At 42.8% G+C, this 20077-nt stretch overlaps 6 protein-coding genes across 10 annotated transcripts; 4 read left to right on the forward strand and 2 right to left on the reverse strand.

The window, feature by feature from the left end:
- Positions 1-131: 131 nt before the first annotated feature.
- Positions 132-701, forward strand: RB195_007151 (uncharacterized protein; the record flags this gene model as incomplete). 2 transcript variants are annotated; one of them, XM_064180631.1, is made up of 1 exon in its annotated part: positions 132-701. In XM_064180631.1, the coding sequence occupies one exon, from the start codon at positions 132-134 to the stop codon at positions 699-701; it is 570 nt and encodes a 189-aa protein (XP_064037487.1). The 2 variants fall into 2 exon arrangements, with proteins under 2 accessions (XP_064037487.1, XP_064037488.1); XM_064180632.1 differs by having other exon boundaries at positions 240-701.
- A 313-nt stretch (positions 702-1014) lies between these two features.
- Positions 1015-1659, forward strand: RB195_007152 (uncharacterized protein; the record flags this gene model as incomplete). Its single annotated transcript, XM_064180633.1, has 1 exon — positions 1015-1659. The coding sequence occupies one exon, from the start codon at positions 1015-1017 to the stop codon at positions 1657-1659; it is 645 nt and encodes a 214-aa protein (XP_064037489.1).
- Positions 1619-2294, forward strand: RB195_007153 (uncharacterized protein; the record flags this gene model as incomplete). 2 transcript variants are annotated; one of them, XM_064180635.1, is made up of 2 exons in its annotated part: positions 1760-1872; positions 1925-2294. In XM_064180635.1, 2 exons carry the CDS (start codon positions 1760-1762, stop codon positions 2292-2294), a joined length of 483 nt encoding a protein of 160 aa, XP_064037491.1. The 2 variants fall into 2 exon arrangements, with proteins under 2 accessions (XP_064037490.1, XP_064037491.1); XM_064180634.1 differs by having other exon boundaries at positions 1619-1933.
- On the forward strand, positions 2004-2294 carry RB195_007154 (uncharacterized protein; the record flags this gene model as incomplete). Its single annotated transcript, XM_064180636.1, has 1 exon — positions 2004-2294. The coding sequence occupies one exon, from the start codon at positions 2004-2006 to the stop codon at positions 2292-2294; it is 291 nt and encodes a 96-aa protein (XP_064037492.1).
- Positions 2295-3314: 1020 nt separating this feature from the next.
- On the reverse strand, positions 3315-13147 carry RB195_007155 (uncharacterized protein; the record flags this gene model as incomplete). 2 transcript variants are annotated; one of them, XM_064180638.1, is made up of 11 exons in its annotated part: positions 3315-4087; positions 5080-5161; positions 5221-5370; positions 5425-5501; positions 5565-5683; positions 5746-5856; positions 8172-8233; positions 12538-12670; positions 12725-12836; positions 12894-12945; positions 13052-13147. In XM_064180638.1, 11 exons carry the CDS (start codon positions 13145-13147, stop codon positions 3315-3317), a joined length of 1767 nt encoding a protein of 588 aa, XP_064037493.1. The 2 variants fall into 2 exon arrangements, with proteins under 2 accessions (XP_064037493.1, XP_064037494.1); XM_064180637.1 differs by lacking the exons at positions 12894-12945; positions 13052-13147 and having other exon boundaries at positions 12725-12831.
- A 1797-nt stretch (positions 13148-14944) lies between these two features.
- RB195_007156 (uncharacterized protein) lies at positions 14945-19523 on the reverse strand (the record flags this gene model as incomplete). 2 transcript variants are annotated; one of them, XM_013437824.2, is made up of 8 exons in its annotated part: positions 14945-15085; positions 15422-15561; positions 15664-15782; positions 15848-15916; positions 16300-16426; positions 16489-16589; positions 19327-19394; positions 19455-19523. In XM_013437824.2, the coding sequence occupies 8 exons, from the start codon at positions 19521-19523 to the stop codon at positions 14945-14947; spliced, it is 834 nt and encodes a 277-aa protein (XP_013293278.2). The 2 variants fall into 2 exon arrangements, with proteins under 2 accessions (XP_013293278.2, XP_064037495.1); XM_064180639.1 differs by having other exon boundaries at positions 19455-19469.
- Between the last annotated feature and the right edge of the window lie 554 nt (positions 19524-20077).

The raw sequence follows: 20077 nt of genomic DNA on the forward strand, positions 1-20077 counted from the left end.
CTGAGTTTTCTGTGCTGCGCTTAGGAATTATGCAGGGGTAGTGAGGAATACGAATAAAATGAACGAAAAAAGATCGTCGTCGGTGGACATGGGAATCGCCCAATGGCGCGACTCGTGCGGAGATCGACCACATGCTCACCAGCTGGAGGTGGTGTCTACTTGACGTCTCAGTAGTACCATCCTTTTGTAGTGGTTCTGATCACCGTCTCCTTCGTGCGAAAATACGACTTAGCCAAACGATGGAAAAGAACATCTGCTATCGGCAGCGAAGGAGAAAAGAAGTCGTCTACGATGATTGCGTACTCGAGGACTCCTTGTCCCAAGGTGACTGGCACATCGAGGAGGACCCAAACGTGGACTACGAGATGCTGCTCAGAGGATTACGAGCCTGCGCTGAACGTGCCTCGAAGCCGCGCACGACAAATTTGGATCGGATTTCGAAGACCACCAAGGAATTGTTGGAAAGAAGAAGGGCTTTGAGGCTTGATCCGAATGCATCGCACATTGAGCGGTTAGTAGCAAACACTAGCTGCAGAAAAGGGTTGCAGGAGGGTCTTTTGAAGTACAGGCAGAAGAAGATTCTAGAAGCAGCACAAAGAAGAACGAGTCTAAAGAAGTGCCGCAGGGATCTCCGCGAATATAATATTCCGCTAGCAGCCTTGCTGAGCGAAGACGGGACTCGCACGTCTTCCTCGTCGTGAGATGGAAATCATTACGGAGAGGTTCTACTCGAACCTTTTCCGTTCATCAACTCCTGTGTCAGCCCAATCATCCCCACTGGCGAAGCTCCACCACGATTCTCCCTTCGCTATCAGAGCATGAAGCCTGGCACACCCCCGGACCTGAGTTTATATGCAGACTTTCTTCGGGCTGGCGGCCATCCGCTTCATGTAATCTTAGAGCGCACATGACATCCTATCTTCGAAAGAAGGATCCCAGACCAGTGGAAGACCTCGCGAACCGTTCTTATCCATAAGAAGGTGACCGAGGGGACCTTCGGAACTACCGTCCGATATGCTTGCTGAGCGTGTTATAAAAGTATTCACCAAGATCATCCTCACACGCATATCTAGGACGCTGGATGAAGCCCAGCCTCAAGAACAAGCTGGATTCCGCCAAGGGTTCAGCTGCTTGGACCACATCCAGACCGTGTCGAGGGTCATAAAGGTTTGCCGGGAACACCGCCTGCCCCTTGTTCTAACCTTCGTCGACTATGAGAAAGCCTTTGACAGCGTAGAAACGAATGCAATACTGTCAGCGCTGGTCGATCAAGGTGTGGACGCGTCGTATATGAGGACATTAGCCAATTGCTACGAACGATGCACGACTAGGATACAGCTTTTCCACCGCCCTCTCACCATACCCATTGGAAAGGGGGAACGACAAGGCGATACTATATCGCCGAAGCTGTTCAAGGCTGCATTGCAATGGATAATGAAGTCACTATCCTGGGAACAAAGGGGCACACGTGTTGATGGAAGATTTCTCTCGAACCTTCGTTTCGCGGACGACATCGTTCTCTTTTCAAGCAGTACCAATGAAGCAGAAACGATGCTCAACGAATTGAACGAAGAAGGGAAGAGAATAGGACTACGAATAAACAGAAAGAAGACAGTTCATGAAGAACGCCCACTGCGAGGACGGAGGAGTACAACTTGAAGGCTCCCAAATCGTGGAAACTCCGTCATACGTATATCTCGGACGTTCTATGAACATGGAAAACGACTTGAAGGAAGAACTGAATAGAAGAATAGAGAGCATGGCAGCATTCGCAGCCGTCAGGGAAGCTATGGACCAACTGACGGACCAAGATCTTCGTGCCCATCTGTTCGACTCGACAGTCCTTCCAGCGCTCAGTTACGCAGCGGAGACGTGGGCAGACACTGCGGAAGGAAGCTTCTGGGAAGCTACTTGCTACCCACAGAGCCCCTGAGAGATGTCTCCTGAAGTTTAACCGGCGCACACAACATCTTGCCGGTCTTCGTAGCTCCGACCTAAGAGGAATGTCCCGTCTTCGCGACCCAGCGGAATATGTATCGAAAGCAAAACATAGATGGGCCGGTCACATCATGAGAAGAATCGACGATAGATGGATTAAAAGAACGCTAGAGTGGATCCCAAGGGACGCTAAACGCCCCCGAGGGAGACCGCCAACGAGATGGGGTGACGTGTTCGCTGCACGGATGGACCAGCTAAGAGCTCAGCTGGATACGGCTCAAGGACCTCGTCAACGTCACTCACGAAGCTTGAGAACATCTTGGATGACAATGGCGAGGGAACAAAACGAGTGTTAGAGACGCTGGGGCCCGCACGTCCAGTGAAGACGGGCCATCTAAGTATCTAAGTAAGTAAGTGAGGAATACCTAGTGTAGGTCCCTCGCCAGTTTCGCTGACTGCCGGAGTGTACAACCGTATTCCATCATACGGATTAATTGTAATCGCATTTTTCCCATTTTCTTTTACTGTTCCCTTGTTGAATACTTTTGATTTCTTCTTTGGAGTAAGAAATGCACATGGAAAAGGTGAGGGTACATATTCATATCCATCTTCTTTCCACAGACTGGACATTCGCCCTGCCTTTTTCTGGAATTCATGTGGTTTAGGCCCGACTATAATTCCAAAATGGTTGAAAACAAATTGCATATAAAAGAAAAACAAGTGGGCACATAAACCAGAGGAACTATAAGAAAGAAAAACTACCTTATAGGCATGGGAAAAATTTAAAAAAGACGTAGAAACACCTGTAAATGGCAGGCCCTGTCTGCAGCTCAGACATGTTGTTGCATATTCGACGCCTAACTTTTGGAACTGGTTTCGTAGTATGGCTTTTACTGTACTGTGTAATGTTCTACTAACATTGAACCTTATACCTCCAGAACTTCCAGAGCTCTCAGCGTAAGCTGATGACTAGTCCCAAAAAATTGTTGAGGTTGTAGATTCGTGAGTATCCCATTATAAAAAAACTCGTATGTCGAGCCACAATGAAGAAACCTAAACATAAAGAGACCTTGATTCGCTGTGTAGACAATGCAGAATCTCGTTTATCTGTTAGAAAAAATAGATTCTGCACGCAAATACTTGGAAATGGCCGTCTTTCCCTGTTCTTGGAGAAATGCCTTTGAAAATATCCGTGAACTAGTCCTTGCAGGACCAGGTTAAAGTCCTTTTTTTATTTAATTGCTAGCTCAAGGCTATTTTGAGCAGAAATTGGATACACACTTAGAACATACAAATATTTCTATTTCAATTTCTATGTATGTTCTTGACTGGATACTATGACAATGAAAATTAACTGTGTTTATTGACAACAATCATCAGTAATCAGTTGAGCAAAAACAAAGTTCAGCACATTGATCAGCTAAAAATGCGAGATTTCTGCTGGCATTCACAGTGAGAACCTGTTGTACGATGTCAACTGGGAAGATCGAAGACAATTTCTCCTCAATTTCAGAGTCGGTGATGATATCCCGACAATTGCTGTCTTCATTTCTGCGATTGTTGTCGTAGCTAATTTCTTCTTCTAAAAATGCATGCATTGGCAGACTGCTAGACCCCGAGGTGCTTCCTTCCAATGATCTCTCAGAGGTGTTATCTCCGACAGAATCTTCCCTGAAGCAATCTTCCTCTATTGATTTGGTTTCGATATGATTGAAAGAGACCAGCTCTGCCACACCAGTCTGTAAATCGGTATTTGTTTCTTTCTTCGACATTTTGTCTCTAGCTGTTAGCAATGTGTCGATATGAGCCACAATTTCTTGTAAAACATCTTCCTGACTGTATGCAGTCATAAGTGGCTTGTTTTCGTTTTGCGTAGAGTATGCAACACTTTCTCGATAACGATTTGGTAACTCAGAGTCCAAAGTATCTGAGGATTTCCAGGTGTGATTGTTCATTTCTAATTGACTTGCTTCGAATGTGTTCGTCAACTGTCTTCGGGGGCAGTTCGACGGAAAGCTGCTCTCAAAATGAGCTGTGGATTCGTTGAATTGAAGGAGTGCACGCTCGTCACACGTTTCGCTGGAATTCGTAGAGGATGCTGGCGAATCGATCCACAATTCGTCCACCAAACCAAGATGATCACCATGATCTAAAAAGGTTAAATCTTTGAGTCGAATCAATTCTTATCTTATTCTCAGTTCATGTAGTCAGAACACTGCGGATGCGTGGAACTCGTCGACACTTGGACACGTCGCCATCAGGACCGACCCCGTCGTTATATTCTCTTGTCCTTTTTTGTATGGTGTTTTTATGCTCGTATAATGTATGAATAAAGGAGGGTGATCAAATATCTGCCTTTAAACCTAATAAAGCCCATCGCCATCTCTATATATAAATCAAGTAAGACTAGCAGCAGTCGTGAGGATCATGAATAGGAGGTCCGGTCTGGAATCAAGTGTCTTGGTCTCATTTATTTGAAGTCTCACTTTCTTCGTTACTTCAACTTCTTCCACGAACACATTCTTTGCTTTCTCTACAACTTTTTATAAAAGAAAAAAATTCGTTCGGAAGAGGACTGTTAGGAAATATTGTTTTATAAGATAGAACCATCGCTTGACTTACTGCTATAAATTGTTCGGAAAGAATCATACATGAACTTTGCTGGAAAGTTCGATTCAGAACTTCCGAACGACATTTTTCTCTTATAAAAAGTTGTACAGAAAGCAAAGAATGTGTTCGTGGAAGAAGTTGAAGTAACGAAGAATGTGAGACTTCAAATAAAGGAGACCTAGACAGTTGATTAGGAACTGTTGCTGCGAGGAAGCGGAACACAATTTGAGGAGCCCCAAATAATGGAGGTTCTCATTATAAGAGTACGTTCTAGGGTGGAGAACGATTTGGAGGATAAAATGAAGTAAAGGATGAGAAAACGTGACACAACCAAAAAGAAGAGAAGGACTGTTCTAGCTCAATGTTGGGAAAGTTTTGTCGGATAAATTCAGTGGATTGGAAGCGGAGCACATCAAAACAAATACGAAAACACATAGTGGGTAACATAATTAAAATCGAGGAATTGGAATTTTTCTGCCCGTAGAAATTGGAATTTTCCTTCAATTATTGCAAGGAAATTAATGACTAAACCTTGGTTGTTGTGGTTGAAAGTGTATTGATCTGCAAGAATACTTTCAACTCCATCAAATTGTTCGAATTCGTCGAGAGGATCCTGGAATAGCACTGGTTCAGCATTAAATTGAGGATGCTTATGAGAAAAAAAAAACGTACACTGAGCATTTGGAAATGGTAACCTGGAAGGTTTTCCAACGCAAGCGGTCGAATTGCGTGCATCTCACATAGTTCCGCAAACATATCGTCAATTGCGCTTATTCTCTCCTCTTTTCGCTTTTCACTCCATGTTTCGCGACGCAACAGAACCTGGAGCAATGCATTTCCACGGATCAAGCAAGGTTGCGGATGCAGAGATAAAACCTTCGAATATTCCGGGTCATCCGGACTTGCAAATATTTTCTCGGCAATAACCTGAGCCCGGACGGATATATCCTCATCTGCAAATAGTACTATCTTCACTTAGATAATTATTGATCATTTATTGCACCTAAATCACTTACAAATGAAGAGTTCTGGTAGAGCTTTGTAGAAAACGTCTGCGTCGTGATGCACTATCTCGTGTGGGAGAAAGCGAAATTTCACATCTAGGGTGCGATGGAGGATCACATGGTAAAACTCACTGAAATTCCATAGGTTATAGAAAACTATAGGTTTGGGAGAAGAAGAATACTTCCAAGACACCTATAAGCGGACTGTGCGAGTATGTCTTTGAATTTGTCGCCGCTCAGGACGCAACCGCCATGACGCGCTGCCAATGTGGTAACGTAAAGATCGTCGTAGTTGATGAATGCCCTAGAATTTGTTAACCTACTACAATACTTCCGAAAATTATTGAAATTCACTTATTTTCCTCTTTTTTTCTTGAAAAAGACTTGCTCTCTGTAAAGAGGTGCGAAAATGAAATCAAATAGGAGACCTTTCAGTAAACATCGCATTTCAACTTCTTGCGTCGTCAGTGGCATAAAATAGGAATAAAGTATACGTTTCTCGTGTGCAACGGATGCTGTCATTTTGGTGTCACCTACTTGCGGAAGATGCGAGAGCGGATGCCTCTATGTGGATTGATTACGAATTTACCCACGGACGGTTTCCAAAAGAATGCTGAAGGCTTAACTGTAACCTAGTGTGAAAAAAAGTTCCGAAATTTGTTGAACTATGGCAAAACCAACACAATATTTCTCTCTTATTTAAGATAAGGATAACGATAAAGGGTCTTGCGTTAATCATGGGTGTCATAGGGGAGACGTTCGATTGAGTACATCATTTTCTTGGAAGTATTAGGTTGGCTACCCAATTTCTTTACACTTAAAAAAATGACGTTTGAAAGATAAGACATGGGGTTTTTCTGGAGGCTTAGGTGAAAGCTTAGATGTTTCAAAAGCTGCTAGCCAAAGTGTCCAAGGGCTTCGGATCTTTGTTGTGCCGCGGTTGTACTGCAAATGGATCCACATCATCTGCGAGTCTTCTTCTATGAATGGAAGTATACGGCACATTAGGCGAGGCATTGGGTGAAGAAATCACTACCCAAACTCTTCAACAACTGGTTCCGCTGCGTCGACGAGGAAAACTTCTCTTTCGACGACTTGCCGTACACTGGATATGCAAGCGACGAATTCGCAGTGCTTTAGTGAGAGTTGCTGCCCGACAACTAGAAGGTCGACGCCAAGGTCTACACTCTGCAGCTCTGCGAGTTGGCTGCTGCAATCCGAAAACGCGCGACCGTATATCATTTCGGCCCGTCGCCCGCAAGTTCAGATCCTGGGTTAGTAAACGGACTCCCATCCACCCTATTTCCCACACCTCTGCCGCAGCATCAAGCTTTTGGGCTCTCTTGAAGCAAAAAAAAAACTGTTCAATTCTTCCACTGACCGCAAACAAGGCATTGACTAGTTTTTTCATTCTCAGCTACTCAGCTTCCCCCTCTCCCAGCTTCTAGTCCCAGACACCATGAAAATGTAACACGAAGGATGGAACGCTAAGATTGACACTCATGGTTGAATCAAATGTATATGGAAAACGAACGTTTGTGTTCTCAGTAATTAACGTTGGTTAGCAGAAAGTCATTATCTTGTGAAGAATACAAGAATAAAAGGATCAACACTTTTTCGGCTGCCTAAGCTTCTAGAATCGTTGGAAATTGCACCCTTTTGTGAGAGTTGACATTTCCGTATGTTGCATGGTACACGATCTTTATCGCTTTTTTCTTTCGAGGTGAGCCCAAAGTAGCTCACCGATACGACGGAAGATTTTTTTTCCAAGAGTTCTATTCTTCGTTTCTAATAAAGGAATTGTTTGCGGTGTTTTAGCAAGTTTCCTGATTTGCTGTAATGGTGCTGGTTTTTTTGTTCAAAACCTCCCCTAACTTGTTTCCCTGTTCTTCTAGCCTCTCTAATCAGTTCGGTGCCTTTCTCTTGACTTTTAGTAGAGATTGTTCACTTTCGAATTTGACGGAAGCTCCTATTGTCGTCGCTGCAACTATCTGGAGTACATTTTGCGATAGTAGGCGGATCTTTGTCGTCGTCGGAGCTGTCGGCAGCTTTTGAACTTCGTATTTACCTAAAACCTTCCAATTCTGTCGATTCCACCTTCCATGGTCAATTATACGTCTGGAATTTGATGGCAATGTCAGGCACATTTTCTTTACTCTTCATCTTCGCAGACAGAGTTGAAGTCATCTCGTTTATTGCAAGAGTCGAAGATGTCTTGGTTTCGACGATTCCTGAAGCCGAAGACGAAGATGAAGCAGATGAAATTAGATTTAGTGTTTGCTCATGTGGAAGTAGAATTTCTTTCGATATCGAGGTCACTTAAAATGAAGTCCTCTTATGCATTTTATATAAGATTCTTCAAAATAACAATGTTTAGGAAACAAAGATTACAAACTTGGTCAAATCCAGTCAACCTTTACGAAGATGTAAAACAAACTCCAATGATACTGCATCAGTTCTCACTTAATGTACTGCATGCAATACGTAGAATATGATAGAGAAAAAACTATCTAAACGTATTCGACGAAAAGTTCTTTCCAGTTGTCCAATTGTACAAGAAGCGAAGCAAAGGAATACTCTTCATAGTCAACCTCACGAAACTACTTGGGAAAAACGCACTTTCGATCTCCACGGCCTGTTCGGGCTGGCGTGAACGTCACTAGACCTAACTCTTCGAGTTTCTGAAAATAGAAATTATTCATACTTTAAGAATTTAGCGGTATATGTAGTAGAGTGGCATGAAGCACGACGCCGTTGCGTAAGCGGCGCCAAAGGTTCGGGGAAAAAGGGGTTGGGTGAAAAAGCCCTTTTTCTTTTTGCTTTTTTTTTGATCCCCCGCCGCTTTGAGCCAACCGCTTACGCAAATGCACCGTGCTTCACGTCGTTTTTAAACTGCTATATGTATGTGTATATATGCTTTTATGGTTCAGATCGATCTCAACCATTTGAATCTGCCCTGGATTTTCACCAAAGTTGTGTTTCAAGTTACTTTATGGGCTTCATCAATTCTAATAAGCACAGGTGAACTACTTGGTATATAATAAAAAGATAAAGTGCACGGCATTGGTCAATATCTATGGGGATGCCTACGCGTTCGACTTCGATTGAGGTTTATGAACGCGCTTGCACCCTTACAATAACTTGGAAAGGCTAGCTGATGTGTTAACTTAGTGTTTTCTTAGATGCTCCCGGACAAGTCTGGTACTAATTAATCGACCAGTAGGGATGAAATTCTTGGTTTGTACAAGGGCGGATCTTTAGCAACAGCGGAACCTCTTACGGACTGTACTGGACACCATTTCAGTGGAATATTAGCACTTGGAAAGTATCGCGGAACATCCGCGAGATAGAACTTTTTACGAAGAACCTTAAAGATTTGAAGGACGCGGCGTCCTTTAAATTCTCTTTCTGTTCAGGAACCACACTCCGTAAGATTCTCAGTATTCGGAAGACAGGCCCATTCCTTCATTCTTTCCTCAACATTCGTTTATTTTGCTGTTTTTTGTTTGTTTTGTTTGTTGCTCGTATTTTTATGTTATACCATGATAACTGTATTTCTTCTCGGTTTAATTACCCAAGTTTGAGGCGCCGCCATATAAAACCTTACTCAGTACTGGTCAAAGCGTGTAGCAGAAGAAAATCCGGAGAAACCCTGCTTATTCTATCAAATCCTGTTTATGGTGCATCGGTCCACTACGTTGCCGACGGCCGAACCCGCACGTACGGATTTGAATCAAGTTACTGCTCAAGATTTTTTATAACTTCGCAGACGATCTTTAGCACGTTGGACTTCTTGTGTCGCAGATTTCTCCGAATTGACAGAGTTTTACCTATTCATTTCTACCCAAACGCCGATTTTCCACCTTTTCACGACACTTTTTTCCTTCCTTCACTCCTCTACTTCGATAGTCTGACGGATCATCAGTTACGCAGACGACGCAAACGACAGTCAGAGCTTGATACAACAACGATAGCTTGACACCTGTCAGATATCGAGTGTTCACATTTAATTGTAGACGTAGGGGAAAAGATGTCAGGCCCTGTAACACTGCGCTCACACAATGGGCTTTTGACTCGATACTGCAACAGCTTCTTGACGAGTAACCTTCAACGCAGCCAGATGAGGTTTGCATGAACCAAACAATAGTACAAAAACCCCGCAGAACCTCCTTTGAACTGTCGGCAACGATGCGGCTCGTCTCAGATGCCATAAATAACTTCATGACCGCACTAGATGATCTTCAAGAACCACTTACGGAAGAAAACGATAAGCAAGTGACGCAGTATTTAGACAAAGCTCACGCGGTGTTGGAGCGAGCGCAGGAGCGGAATCATCGACGCCATCATCTTATGCGGGAGAGAATAACCCTTTCAAGGCTATAAGAGCAGCGCAAGCGGAAGGCGCTAACTTTTAAGTGTAACTATTCGGTTCCATTACATTCTGACAAGGAAAATGCTTTTGTCGAACATCCAAAATCTACGGCTGTATGAGACGTGAAATTCGATTTTGACTACCACTCAGTTCTTCTTAGTTTTTCTTGAAAAAAGGTTCAACATCAACCGAAGCCTGATTTGGCAGGTCTAGAAGACGATGAATGCAGAATGAAGTTCCACCGATGCGGGTCGATTAATATTGATTACGGAGCGAGAAGTAAAAGTAAAGTCATTAAATGTATTCAGAGTGGATGATACTGACTCTTTCATTAAATGTATTCAGAATGCTGCAAAGAAAACACTCCCAGTTCCAACACTGACGTTGAAGTTCGTCTTTTCGTCTGGGGAGACAAGATTCCGTACAATTCTGCATGTGTCAAATGCCCTACTGGAGATCTGAGCGTCAGAGAAGCGTATGAGGAGAAAGTTGTATCGTCATTGGGAAACGTGATCGTGAGAACGAATGAACGTGAGCAACGAGGCAGTTTGAAAGGGCGTACAGGGACAGGAGCCGAAGGAAAACCTATACTCTACTGATGCAGTACAGGAATAAGATGAAGAGTTGTTTGCCTGTTCGCAACATTGCCGACGGAGTCGCTGTCGGGGAGGCAACCTTGCCCATCTGAAGAGAAGAGAACATTTCAACATTTTGTTGAACTGGCAAGCTCCGTCCGTTCTTGAACTCGGGCACATCCAACGACTGACATACCGTGATCAGCGAAGAAACACCGATTAATGTCTGGCCTGTATCCAAAAGGTGAAGAATGGAAACTCTGACGGAGATTATGGAATTAGCGCAGAAATGCTGAATGCTTTCCCTCTTTCTGGATTCGTAAGTTGTCAAAGATCATCCGTTCAATATGGATTGAAGAAAGGACAACTGACTCGTCGAGACACACTGTCACAATTCCTCTATGAAAGACACTAATGGAACCTAGGAATAGCATTGCTCAGGTTAAAATAAAAAAAATAAAATTAAAATAACGCATATTTTGGAGCGCATCATCCTGGATCTGCTGATCGAACATCGCGACCACGTGCAATGAACAAGCCGGTTTTCGCCCTGGTTGATCGACACTCAACCAGATGTTTATTGTCAGAAGAGTGATCGAATAGTGGCACCGGTATTCAAAACTTCTGCAGTCAGCTTTTCTGAACTTCGAAGCAGCTGTCGAAGCAGTCTTCTCAACGCGCTTCGCCGCGATGGAATATCAGGAATGTCCGTTCCCTTGCTTGATAACAGCATTCAACGAACAACTGTTGCACAGTTAGGCCGTCGGAAGTACAACACCATTTGAAGTGGTAACTGGAGTAAGACAAACGGCAGTGGCAGGACCCTTCCTGTCCAACTTTGCTATCGACGGCACCATGCGAAGAACAGTCGAAAATTTGAACGTTCAGTGTCCTAGCATTGTCTTAGCGCCATCTGGGTACCCGTTGACTGATCTCGAGTACGCCGACGATGTTGTTATATTCGCGGAAAGCAGCACAAAATTTGAACGTTGAATGTCGTCAACCTGGTATCGAAGTTAGCTGCAGCTTATGGACTGCGACCACGCCCTGATAAGTGCCAGCAGATGCGGGTCTCTTCGAGATCTCGGACGAGTATAAGACGATAGCATTGGTCGACATCGTCGATGAGTTCAGTTATTCGGGATGATGCCAGCTTCAAGAGAGATATTCGGCAAAGATGCAACCAACTCCCATCGCCAGCGAAGTCAAACTGCGAGTCTACCTATCCGCAATTCGTCCTACCCTGATGTACCGCTTGGGCAACGCCGTCGACGGCAATGGAGAAGCGTAGAGAGAAATGTGGTTAGACGAGCCACAAAAAAGAACTTTACTCAGAGGTAGATATGGTGTACCGGCGAATGACACGTGGAAAACGTCAATATCTTTCCGCCCGGCTTTCTGAAGTAGTCACAGGAAACCGTCTTCGCTTCTTTCATGAGAGATTGTCTGATCTTCTTTTCCAAGTTGTCTTAAGGACGCCTCTAGACGTAAACTGGTAAAATCTTCCTGCTCCTAAAGAAGTTTTGGACGAGGATGGGAAAAGAAGATCTGGAGACACTTAACACTGACAGGCATTTCAATCGAACGTAGCGTTTTAGAGATTATAGAATAACGACGGATGAATAGGTTCTATGCGAGCTCTAGCTGAACAACGAGGAGGATGGGCTCGGGTATGTTTAAGGACGACCAATCCCGGCGAAAGTGCGGATAGCCGCCTAAGCCCTTAACATTCGCCCGCCGTTTGAGTCAAGCACCATGAAGGCCGAAATGTGTTCATCTTAACGTGTTAGGGACAAAATCTAGTGAACCTACATTTGGCTTTGGTGCCAACTGTAATTGATTCACTTATAAAGCTTCTATAATTGGGCTTTGGACTAAGGTGCTAGGGTTAATTTTAGTATGATCAAGAACTTCATACTGTGATTTTAAACCTACATGCAGAGCTACAATTTGCTTACGCTGCCTATAAATCGTGAATGCACTCTAGATTTAACTTATTTCATATTTATTATCTTGCAACGAAACCTAATTAACTTACTCCTAAGAGGTGGACGTGAACGGCGTTGAAATTGTGTGAATTATTGTAGACGACAGGAAGAAACGCAACAACATCGAAATCTCTGATTAGCAGCCACCTGATCACAGCCATGAGACCTGCACAGTCGACTGCTCTGAAATCCACTGCGGATTCTATTTTTCGTCTCAACCACATAATTATCGCTTACTCTCTCCCAACTCCACATGCGCTTCTTCCTACGTTACAGCCGTCTACTACCATGAGTCTGGGCAGCCAACCAGGACCGGGCTTAACAAAACAAGCTTCCTCGCACATCACCTCTGAAACCATCCTTTGTGAGATTCAATGCAAAGTGGCAGACGAGCAATCACTCTAACGGATTTGTTCACAAGCATCGGACAACCAGAGTAGGAGCCGCAAGTACGAAAACTAAGAGCTACCATGGTTTAGGTCAGATATTCGAGTTTACTGTTTACGTATAGAAGGTGGAGATAAGACTTGTGGACGTATCGAAAATCATTTTCCATAAAATTACGATTGTGATTGGTTGGATCGAAATAGGTGAAGCTTTTATCTGCATCTGATTGATGGTTGAAAGCATCCGCATCTCCACGTGCGGAAATCTTTTCATAGTTGGAACAAATAGTCTTTCTTGCAGCTTATCACACATGCTAAAAGAGGCATTGACATCGAATGGGGCTGAACGCAGAAAATATTTTGCAAACGCATGCTCGATTAGACGCACGCAATTCTCACAGTTATATAATGAAGAGTGTAAAAAGTGTTTCTGCGATGAAATGAGCCATAAAAAGACCAGTCTGAACAGCCGGCTAATACAAATTTCCAGAGTGTTGGGAAACTTCACTTCACTCGCCATATGTCATCACTTACGTTCTGTGGTATGGGGTTCACCAAGAAGGAACCTAGTAGCAAGGTTACCATAATTCACTACTTTTTTGCTCATCCCACCTAAGTCAAGAGATCGGCAGTACGAAATATGTTTCTTACAGCCGCTCCCGCCTGCATTGGAAAAGAGGAAAGACAGCAATCAATTCGACTTGCTAGGAAAATTACAGTCAATAACGGCTACAAACTGGTACGGTCAACGAGCAAAAAAGCACAAACTCAAAACAAATCTGGTATAAAGGAGTTACCCTTTGGCCGTTCAAATTTGATCAGGTCAGCACTGGCATTTGGGGGTGTCTAAGTAAGACTAATCTTGGAGAATCTGTACTGATTGTGCAGTTACTCCTAGCAGTCTTAACTAAAAGCTCATAAGCAGTGACCTATATGATCGTATTCCCACTATACGGAGAGCAAACTATGTTCGGATAACAAAGGTGATTGCAAGTGTTCATGTGCTTTTTTCTGCAAGGAATACTTCGTCGAATACATCGGAGAGACGGTCAGAGCACTGTGCTTGAGTGAAAGTACACTTGGATGGCAAACGAAATCATGTGAGTCCACACCATTAGGTGGTCGTGAGGTGCGACGTCACAAAGAAGAAGATTTTGAAATCAAAATCACGTTATTGGCGCACAAATTCGGTATTGCGGCGCGCAAGGCTCTGGAGGCATTTTGGATCCACGCCAAGAGCCCAAAGATTGAACGCATAAGAAAATATCTCTATTACACGAGAAGTCATCCCCTGTTTAACTCTGTTATTTGACTCCTCACCACGGGTATAGCTGCGGCAAGAAAGTCCTCCGATTTCAAAGTGCGATCTATACCTCTACTTGTAGCCAAAACATCCAGATGTTTCCAAAAAGTAGAGTTTCTTTTGTTGGGCAGATAGGGCATCTGATCGAATAGGTCACTTTCGATTTCGTCATTTTGGGTTCTGAGTGAGGCGCATTCGCCGAAACGTCGGTTAAGAAAATTTCTCTCAAAGAATCAAAACTGTTATGTGGCGATTCTTGACAAGCTATGGTTCCTTCAAAAACGTTTGCACTGATAAAGGTTTTATTATCTCTATTAGTTATTTAATACTGATTTTTCAGCAGCATAACGACTTATTCCAGCAAAGTTTGGAGTTGTCGGAAAAACCACAACAGAAGACAATTTTTGCATATGTTCTATGTTACGCTCTGCAAATATTTATATTTGCGATGTATCTTTGGTATAAGATAAAGATTTGGAATAAGACTTGTACAATGGTTTCTCTTCCCGAAAGGGAAAAAGGAAAGTGTTTTTTAAACTGAAGGATTTTTAAAGTAGTTTGACGGTGATTAGCTGTTTTCATCCAAAGGAACAGAAGAGAATTCTCATGAAAACTATCCACAAAAGGATACCACCTGGATATTAAGTAGACATCACCCAAAACTCCAAAGAATATGCTAAAGAGGCGGGAAAAGTAGCGGAATTATTTATTCAGCACGGAATAGCAATTTACAAATGATGGAAAGCCCTGGAAAAATCATTTTGACTACTATCCACCATATTCGCCACCGTTGTCGCCAACGTTGATAACACTGTAGATTTTCTTGCTCAAACACCTCTTACATCGGTATGCTGCACATATTTTGAGGTAATCAATGGAAGAAGCATCCGTTTGATTCCCAATCTCATCCTGTAATTATCAAAAATTAACAAAAGAAAGCTGTCAATGATATTGATGTGAATAAGACATCATAGTCAATGGATAAAACATGACATATTTTTGAAGTATTTGTGTGATGTGCTTCATCAAAACCTGAATGCGTAACTAGAAGAAAAACTAGAGGGCAGAGGAAAAACTCCTCAGATCAGAAGAGAGCGTAAAATGTTGTTCTTAACCTAAGTGGTAATGAACTGATAAAGGAAAAAATGCAAAGTATCAATCACTAATTTCCTTCCGTTTACTCGAGTGTGTCATTTCACGGGTATAAATTACATCTGATATGTAACGTTACATCTGACGATGAACCTGGTATTGAGGGTCGAGCGTTTCCAAGCTAATTTTTCCTAGTTTCGCATGCCGCGATTTGCCATAATGCATGATCGACTTGTAGTCATATGGTAGATTGTACGAAGTACCGTATACTTTGTAGAACGCATCCAAGTATCCTGAGACAATTACTAGTGGAAAGCATTTTTAGGCTAAACATTGTATTGATTGACCTGATTTTGTTGAACAAGTATAACAGTTGCTTAACTAGCACTGCTCACTCTTATCGACGTTCTTGTAGTGTACTTTGACGTATTTGTCGCGATCGTGGCGCTGGTGTTCGTGCCATAGTCCTATCACATGTATCAGTTCATGTAGTACAATTTCAATACGTACACATCTAAAGGAGATTTGAAACTCCGTTTAACTGTGAGTCTAAAAAATGGAACTCTTAACAAAACGGACGTATTATTATCGTTGGATTCCAACATTACTACGCTTTTCCCTTTGTAACGACCAACATTCGCATAGCATCTGGAAAAACGTTTTAAGTGGAACGATACTTAAACCTTCGAGAAGGATAATTGTAGAAGTGGGTTCCCTCAGTGGCTCGAGTAAACAAAATGAGATCATAAATCACCCTTATTATCAAATATCGTGAAGAATCTATAAGCGCGATTACCTGAATGAGAATTATTTGTCTTGTGAGCGTTAGATTCAATAAGAAGCAGTTTTTATATGTATTTATATTATACATGGCTGCTTCACACCTCGTCAAACAATGATTTTCACTCAATTCTTTAGACCAACTTGATCAAGATCCCGAAGTTGATCTCTCCTATCCCTCTCCCCTTCCTGATTATCTGTACTCCTTTAGCTTAACAAGACAGACAAGAGTAAATTGGAGGAACTCTTACCCTTCTCCAAATTTATTGTGAATCTCAATAAAATCCCTTTCATTTGTTCTTTTTCTGAAGCGAATGCATGTATTGTCCTCTATGCGTTTCATGGCTGTACTGATATTTTCTCTTTCCGATGTTCTTTCTGAAATATATGTAGCATCGTGACTTTAATACAACCTTCTATCAACCTAAAAAAATGAGCACCGAAATGTCCTTTAATTCTGTACGGTATGACAACATTTCCATCTGAATCTTTCACATTCCATAAATTAAACGCGTTTCTGTAGGGAGCGTTGAACATTTTGCTGAAAATGGAGGTGCATCACGTAAATAGGGGAATGAGTTGAGAAGAAATTCCTGGCCATCTTTTTTCAAACTTAAAAATACGCTTAGAACCAAAGAGTACAAGTGAAATGATACATCTGAACAGCCATATCAAACGTCTATGCAGCTCCTCCATGCAGTCAAGCCTCTTCATCACCATAAATGGTGCTGCACAAGTCTCCTGTCATCATAAATAAGACGAGTTGCGGATATGTAGACTCAGGGCTTAGTTCTTTGACAGTGAGGGTTGACCACAGGCACCTCCATGAATGGTCAAGAATCTGAGTTCCAAATTGGCTTAAGCGCATCTTTGATGTATCTCTCTCTCTCTCGTAGTTGCCACCGTTTTTCATCCTACTGCTTACTGTCTTAGTGAAGGCAGGATTTCTCTCGGGTTCTTCTCCCTACGCCCTTTCCAACTTCTTTCGTTCTTGACGTCTATTCGTTCTCACTATCACGTTTTGGCTGACAACGCAACTTCCTTCACAGAAGTTTCTCCTCTCTGAGTTCATCAGATTGGTGGGCAACATATAAAGAATGTTTTCACAAATGAAAACGCGAACATTTTCCTGGGTTTCAAAGTCGGAGCCGACGTCATGTAAAATTCTTCTTAGTCCGTTCTTCACTATACACACCCTAGTGAAGGATTTCGTCTGTCATCCAGCCCACGGCTCCTCTTTTGGGATGGAACTGTTTGACCGAGAGGAACTGGGCTATAGTCGACATCGAATGTTGACGTCCCAGATAGCTCTATATTTTCAAATGTCTGCTAAGGGAAGGGTTGACTCGTAAACTGATGGCGCCGATGATTCCTCCCGACTGTTGAAGCAATGAAAAGGTGTGTCTGTTTGTGAAATTCTACTAGATGGTCTCAGTTGTCGTGTTTTCGCTTCGCGATGTAATAGCGATTAATGCTGACAATACTAATTTTTTTATTACATTATTTTGATGTAATTTTTTTTTGCATTGGATTGCTCTTTTGAGTCTCACCTTTGTATCCGTGTTAGTTCCGACAATTACTCCCTGCTAGGTTGGTATTTTGGATCATGGTATTGAGTTCATCATAAATGGCGCTTTTGTTAAAGGTTCCGTCAGCTTTCGTAGGTGCGTGAGCATCAGTCGCACAAAGTGCATCTTGACAATTTTTGATCCGACTTCTTGCACCATGTTGTTGTAGCGATTCTTCACAATCAACGCGCAGCTTTTGTCTTTCTTTTCGTCACTTTTTGATAGTGATGACGGAAAGATCTCGAGAGATCTCGCATGCCTCTCTCCTGCAAAGTGGTGCAGGCAGATATCGCAGTAGTGTGCGGGCTGCTGCAGTTCATTCGACACCGACCGGTAGTTCAACATTGCGGGATGGGTGTTTTTTTTTCGCAGAGGTTTTTATGTTCTCCTCAAGCATTTGGCTAATCAAGGTGTCCTAGACGAGCGCTGGGCCACAACATCTTTTCGTAAAGTTTTTTTCGTCACGAGACAAACTGATTTGACCGCATTTAGTGAAAGCAGGACCAAGATGTGCAGGTATCAGCTATACCGAAAGGTACTGCTTCTGTTACAACAAGTTTTGACACCTAATCACATGTTCATTTGGCGCATGTTCGGCTGTCTATCTTTATCGCTTAATGTATGCATGTTGACGTAGCAAACTGAATAAAACACAATTGATTCACGTCAGCATTAAAGGCTTTACACTACGAATCTGACGTGGTATGGGCCCGTGGGTCTCGTGGGCCAAAGACCATACGGGGGCGTAGATTGCAAAAACGGGTGGTATGTCGCTTATCTCTCCCTGCTTCAACGCAAACAGACGCCTTTGAAATGCGGTTCCTTACGACGTCCTCTATTGCAATGCGCCACCCTTACGTCCAGCTCCCACCTGCGATTTGTCGAATGAAATGAATGATTGCCTGTCGGGGCGTCCGAATGGATTATCGACGAATCTCTGGCGGAAAAAAAAGCTTATATTCGGAGAAGTATTGTCAGCAACTGGATAATTTAATGACAGCCGTCCAAGAAAAGAGGCTGGCGATATTCAATAAAAAGGACATCATACTGCATCATGATAATCCCAAAAAACCCACATGGTGCTTTGGAGACTCGTCGAGAAATTGCAGGATTAGGCTGGGAAATTCTGTCGCTTCCACCATATTCCTCGGACTTAGCTTTTTTGAATGGCAAAAAGTTAAAAAGTGAAGAAGATGTCAAACAAGTACTGGTTCAATTTTTTGCATCAAGAGATGAAACATTTTTCAAAAATGGGACACATAAATTGCTCTCACGGGTCGTTAATGATAATGGCAATTATATTATTGAGTAAAATTCATTGACAGCAAGAAAAATGTGTATTTTGTTTCACTCCAAAAACGGACAGAACTTCCCGGTAGACCTTATAATAGTCAGACTCGTATTCGCGACCCCACATATTTATCTTAAATGGATCAGCACATTTTCTTTTGACCACAATGGTTTCTCATCCATATTAAACGCTAGTGCTTTGATAGCACCGTTTATGAGTCTCAAAATCCCAGTAGTTCTACTTTTATTTATAAGCAGATTCGATCAGTACTCAAGGTACGTGCTGATCGTAATGTCGAATTTTACGCAAGAATGCTAATACTGGCTCAAAAACAAAGATACGCAAGCGATCTTTGGCTGTTGCGAGTGTTTTCCTTCTGAACGCCGAAGAAAAAAAAAGTAGCAAAAAAGTATGAATACACTCGTTCATCTCTCGGCTCTGCAATGTCTTCTCCAGCTTTCTGCTCGAAGATGTTGATCGGCTTCCCCTCAAAGTATTTGAAGTGATTTTGTTTATGCAGCTGTGCATACAAAAAAAGAATACTCACCCTTGCCAACACCATCTGAACGACACACAAAAAAACTACTATTCGTACCATGGTGGAAATTACGATCATTCTGAAGAGTTCACGTACACAAATGCTTCTTAGCCGTCCCAGTAAGTGTAAGCAAAGTTGGATCTAATTGATATAACCTCTAAGCGCTACACCACACCCGCCCGATATAACAGAATACCGGTTGTTAAAAGCAGCATACCACGAATATAACGTGGTGAGGGAATCCGCGAGAAGGGTAGAGATGGATTTGTAGAATCGGGATCAGGGGTGGTTCTGCTCACCTCTCCCTAATCATCCTAAAAAAAACGGTGTGGGATCCGCTTTAGTTTCTACGAGGAACGTTGGAACGCTCCTCTGTATATACGTTCTGGTCCCCTCAGCAGCCTATTCATAGGTTGCAGTCGAATAGGAAGCCGAGGATAACTCACTGACCAATCAAGTGATTGGGAGGTGCAAGGGAGGCGGTTTGGAGTCGCCTCCAACAAATAAGCTCCACATGTCCACTCCGGGAGAACGGAAGTTCTCCCAAAAACTCATGGGACTAGAGGCTTGCAACCTGCCCCATGGCTTTTAAAATTTTACGCATGTCACAGTAATCGAAAAGAGTCTCCTGA

The sequence above is a fragment of the Necator americanus genome, chromosome I, assembly GCF_031761385.1.
Source record: "Necator americanus strain Aroian chromosome I, whole genome shotgun sequence".
NCBI lineage: Eukaryota > Metazoa > Nematoda > Chromadorea > Rhabditida > Ancylostomatidae > Necator > Necator americanus.